Source organism: Papaver somniferum, unplaced genomic scaffold (assembly GCF_003573695.1).
Source record: "Papaver somniferum cultivar HN1 unplaced genomic scaffold, ASM357369v1 unplaced-scaffold_117, whole genome shotgun sequence".
Lineage (NCBI taxonomy): Eukaryota > Viridiplantae > Streptophyta > Magnoliopsida > Ranunculales > Papaveraceae > Papaver > Papaver somniferum.
In genome coordinates this window covers 549,915-555,041 of record NW_020620714.1, presented here as the reverse complement: position 1 = coordinate 555,041, position 5,127 = coordinate 549,915, and the positions used below count along the sequence as shown (strand labels likewise).

The window sequence follows — 5,127 nt, the reverse complement described above, 5'->3', positions numbered from 1 at the left end:
GTATCCATGTTATAAATCAAAACGTCAAACTTATAACAAAGAACATGATTCTCCAAGTCTCGGTACAAATATTTGTTCCTCCCTAACATATCCTCCATGATGTTTGTTATTTGAATAACATTGGTGATACTTACATGACAATTCCACATTTTGTAGGATATTTTGATTAATTGAAGAGACTTGTGAAGATTCGACCTGAGTACGAAGCATCTTGAGAATAAGTTGCTCGCATGATAACATTTATTTGTGACCATTCCATTTTTCAGTACAACTCTCAAATTAACCAAATTTGAATGTTTTACTTATATATTGAAAATCTGGTCCATCGTAAGCTATGAGAGCGTTTCTTACATCCCACATGATTTTTATTTGTATCAGTTTTCCTTGGATCCTTGCATCATGTCGAGGCATTTATCTAAGATCTAGGGAAAGAGTTGCGTCCTGTTGATGTAATCGAGAAAATGCTTTTAGAGGTAATAACTGTATAATTAGGCAGACCTAGCGAAGCGATGGAGGACCTTATATGGCCGCTTTTGTGTAAAATCTAAGTCATCAATTGACACAAAAAGATTGGATTTAGTGTCCATGGTTAATCTTTTTCACTTGACACAATTATCCCTCCCTTTTAGTCTAATTACTATAACTCATTGTGTATCCTATTTTTATAGGAGTATAATTGGAAAGCAAACTTTAATATAACATATCTAAAAATCCTTGCCTAGAAATTTTACAAATTTTATCTCGTTGGAAAGGTTATAAAACAATCTGCGCAACGAATACAAACAACAATATCAAATTTAGAGTTTTTAAAAATTCGGAGGTATTTATCATTTTAGGCACAATTTTAGAAAATTAAATGTATATTCATTTTACAAACCACCACAAAGGATACATAATATTTTATGTAGCCATATTTTGGTTTATGCATCAACTAATTTTCCGTTGCAGCTAATAAAACGATGTACTCCCTCAGTTTCAAGAAAAGTTTTACTTCACTTTAGGCACAATTCTCGAAAATTGAATGCATAGTCATTACGCAAACCACAACAAAGGATGCAAAACACATCATGCAACCATATTTTGGTTTATGGATCGACTAATTTTCCGTTTTGGAAAAGTGATACTTTGACATTCCATTTCAGAAAAAGTGATACTTTGACTCTGCTTCCGAAATGGGAGAAAATATCACTTTTTGGAAACGAATCGAAAGTATCACTTTTTTTGAAACGGGGCGAAATTATCACTTTTTCTGAAACGAGACGAAAGTAATCGCAGACAAACCCCATCTTCAGATTCTTCTTCGGTCGTCCCTCTTACCGTGGCAACGATTATACTAATTCAACAATTGTCTTTATTGTTGTTGAATCATTACCGGTATAAATATCAAATTATTTGTTTCTGTTTCATACATTCATATATTTAGCCATCAAAATTTATTGGATATTAATAAGACATGGATTATTAAAGCTTAAAACCTTCTGAACTGGATGTTGCAAGTCAAAGAACTATGATTATCTATGTTATAAATCAGAACGTCAAACTTATAAGAAAGAACATGATTCTCCAAGTCTCGATATGAATATTTATACCCACGTAAAACATCCTCCATGGTATTTGATTATTAAAGTAGCATTGGTGATACTTACATGACAGTGCCACATTTTGTAGGATATATCGATTGAAGGCAGATACCTGTACAAGATTCTTCCTGAGTATGAGTGGATGGCGCAATGGGTTTAATTTGACATGACGGGACCATGTGATATCAGCATAGTTACTTTTAATATATATATATATATATATATATATATATATATATATATATATATATATATATATTTGTACTTTTATTTGATGTCAGGAAACCTATGGATGAGTAGAGGCATATTACCAAGACACTAGAAATTTGACGAGTCAAAATGGATACAGACGGAATAGTCAACATTATATAGTTAATCTCGGTGCTACCTGTTATATATGTATTCGTGGTAGAAAATTACTGCGTAAACTATGCTGGAAAATCCTAAAGCTTGTTTTTTGGTATTTAGAAGCTCAACTAATTTTTGGAGTCGGAAATAAAAATAATTTACTTCGTTAAATAAATTATCATAAATTCTCTCTAAATTTTTAAAGGGTGTTTGGATACACAATACAATAAATTCATATCAAAAGTCATAAAGGAATACAACCTTGGTTCTAGGAAAAGTGGTATCTTTAGTTTTTAATTTTTGTTTAAAAATAAACAAATTTGAAAAAGTGAAAAATATCAATTTTTCTGATACGGAGGTAGTATAATTTGCCACACGAAATTATTTTCAATGAATTTTTCAACTTTTCAACATATAAAATCTCCAAGTTGATAAAAATTAAATGAAAAGGATAAGAAACTATTGAAAGATTCTTCTTGCGAAACTTCCATCACCATGTGTTGGTGTTTTTATCATTTGACTTGGTTTTCCATGCTGGCATACACTAATAATTGCTCGATTGGTTTAATTTTTTTTCCTGTGATAATGCTGCTGGTTCTATCTCCTCCTTCTGTAATGGGATTTTTATAATAGCCAAGTATGCCATATTTGTTCAGGTTCTAAGCCATATTGGTGCATGATGGTGCCATTATGTGTGCATGTACTTAGCCATAGTTGTGCATGTTCTATGAGAATCTGTGAAGGTGGTTTTGCCGATTAAAGTCTAAAGAGGGAGAAACCTAACTGCATTAGGTAATCAATCATCGAATTGAAAGATAATTTTGTTTAAAAGGAATTATGAACCCAGATCATGTACCGCTTGAATGAATGAACAGTCCAACAATTAGAACATACTATAGCCTTGGGTAGCAAAGAGCCAACATAAAGGAGCCAGATGATAATCGAGGGCAATCGACTCTATTTGTCCCACCTGATTCTCCCACTGAAACCATTGATTTTGTATCTTTACTAGCATTCACAACAGCATTAGGTTGGACCTATATACCGATTGAACTGGCCTAAATATTGGACAAGGATGGCCTTTTGGTTGGAGTTGGCTGCTAAATTGGACCCGGTGGTGTGGGGACGGGAGTGACCGAATGAGTAAATATATATCAGACCGAGATGCCTTTGGGTTGGAGTGTGCTTGTAATGAGTAATAGACTACGCCACTACGGTTGTAGATTTCAATGGGAGGTGGTAGTTCTGAAATGCAGAGAACTATTTATGATGTTGAAATATTATTTCCTTTTGTTGGATTCCAGTTTAGCAGTGTTGCACCCCCTATAGAGCTAAAATAATCAATATAAACTGTGCTTCGGACTTTACTGTTTCCGCAGTTTTCCCAACAGGGTGCTCTTGTAGAGTTGGAATGTTATTCCCTAGGTTGCGAGTTGGACTGTATTTCGCATAACTAGGTTCGTTGCTTGGTCAAGGTGTATTCCAACGTCGTATAATGATTTGAAGGCAGTGCAATCAGGTGTTAAGCGTCATTTCCTCTGAAGAGGCTTCTCGTTCTTTTATCAGCCTCTTCTTTTATAGAGAATGGTCTTTCATAGGTAACTCTTCATTTCAGTGAAAAATGAACAGTAGTATCACCTTACATAGGTAACTCGTTATTTCAGTGAAAAATGAACCAAGAACTTCTGAAGAAATATTTGTACGCTTATGAGAAAATACCTCTCTGAAAATTTATCAAAATTTGTTGACGATGATTCATCTTCTCAATTATGTAATAGCAAATACAGTAAACCTTTTCTTCTTTTTCTGAAATCACTTTCATTCAAATTCTAACAAAATGTAAATACAAAGCTCATAATTTCCAGCAATAGAAAATATATGAAATTATTGCAACATGGAGCTTCAATGGCTCGAACTTACACATGACACATAAATAAATTACTTATAAAATAAAATGAAACATCTCTATATGTTCGTATTTCTTATACTTGATCTATATTGATCGAGATCGAGATGCTTCATAAATTATTGAAGTCTTGAAAACTAGAGCGGGTGGACGGTGATTTGTAGAAGGTGAGTGGTGGTGATAGGATCATGAATTAGGGTAAGTGGAGGTGTCCACCAGTTCTTAGTAAATAGGGGTGGGAGGCTTGTAAACTGGAGGCTTGTAAACGGGGGGCTTGTAAGTTGGGGTATATACCGGAGGTTTGTAAACTGGTGGCTTGTAGACAGGAGGTTTGTAAACGGGGGGCTTGTAAACCGGGGGTTTGTAAGTTGGAGTGTACACAGGAGGTTTGTATACTGGAGGCTTGTAAACGGGAGGCTTGTACACTGGGGGCTTGTAGGTTGGGGTGTATACTGGAGGCTTGTAAACTGGTGGCTTGTAAACCGGAGGCTTATACACAGGAGGCTTGTAAACTGGTGGCTTGTATACTGGGGTGTAGACAGGAGGCTTGTACACAGGAGGCTTGTAGACTGGTGGCTTGTAAACTGGTGGATTGTACACTGGGGTGTAGACAGGAGGCTTGTAAACTGGTGGCTTGTACACTGGGGTATAGACAGGAGGCTTGTAGACTGGTGGCTTGTATACTGGGGTGTAGACAGGAGGCTTGTACACAGGAGGCTTGTAGACTGGTGGCTTGTAAACTGGTGGCTTGTACACTGGGGTGTAGACAGGAGGCTTGTAAACTGGTGGCTTGTACACTGGGGTATAGACAGGAGGCTTGTAGACTGGTGGCTTGTATACTGGGGTGTAGACAGGAGGCTTGTACACAGGAGGCTTGTAGACTGGTGGCTTGTAAACTGGTGGCTTGTACACTGGGGTGTAGACAGGAGGCTTATACACAGGAGGCTTGTAAACTGGTGGCTTGTACACTGGGGTATAGACAGGAGGCTTATACACAGGAGGCTTGTAGACTGGTGGCTTGTAAACTGGTGGCTTGTACACTGGGATGTAGACAGGTGGCTTGTACACCGGAGGTTTGTACACTGGAGGCTTGTAAACAGGAGTATACACTGGAGGTTTGTAAACTGGTGTAGGAGGGTCATACACTGGTGCAGGCTTGTACACTGGTTTTGGTGGTGGTGGTGAATCGTAGAAATAGCCATTTGCTACGGTTTTAGAAGGAAAGGTAAGAGATATGAAAAGCACTAAAAAGATAGTGATTGAAGAAGCCGCTGAGGCTCCCATTGTTGCCAT

At 36.9% G+C, this 5,127-nt stretch overlaps 1 protein-coding gene across 1 annotated transcript; it reads right to left on the bottom strand.

The window, feature by feature from the left end:
* Positions 1-4,056: 4,056 nt before the first annotated feature.
* Positions 4,057-5,127, bottom strand: LOC113330077 (repetitive proline-rich cell wall protein-like). The gene has a single exon (XM_026576940.1). It carries the CDS (start codon positions 5,125-5,127, stop codon positions 4,057-4,059), a length of 1,071 nt encoding a protein of 356 aa, XP_026432725.1.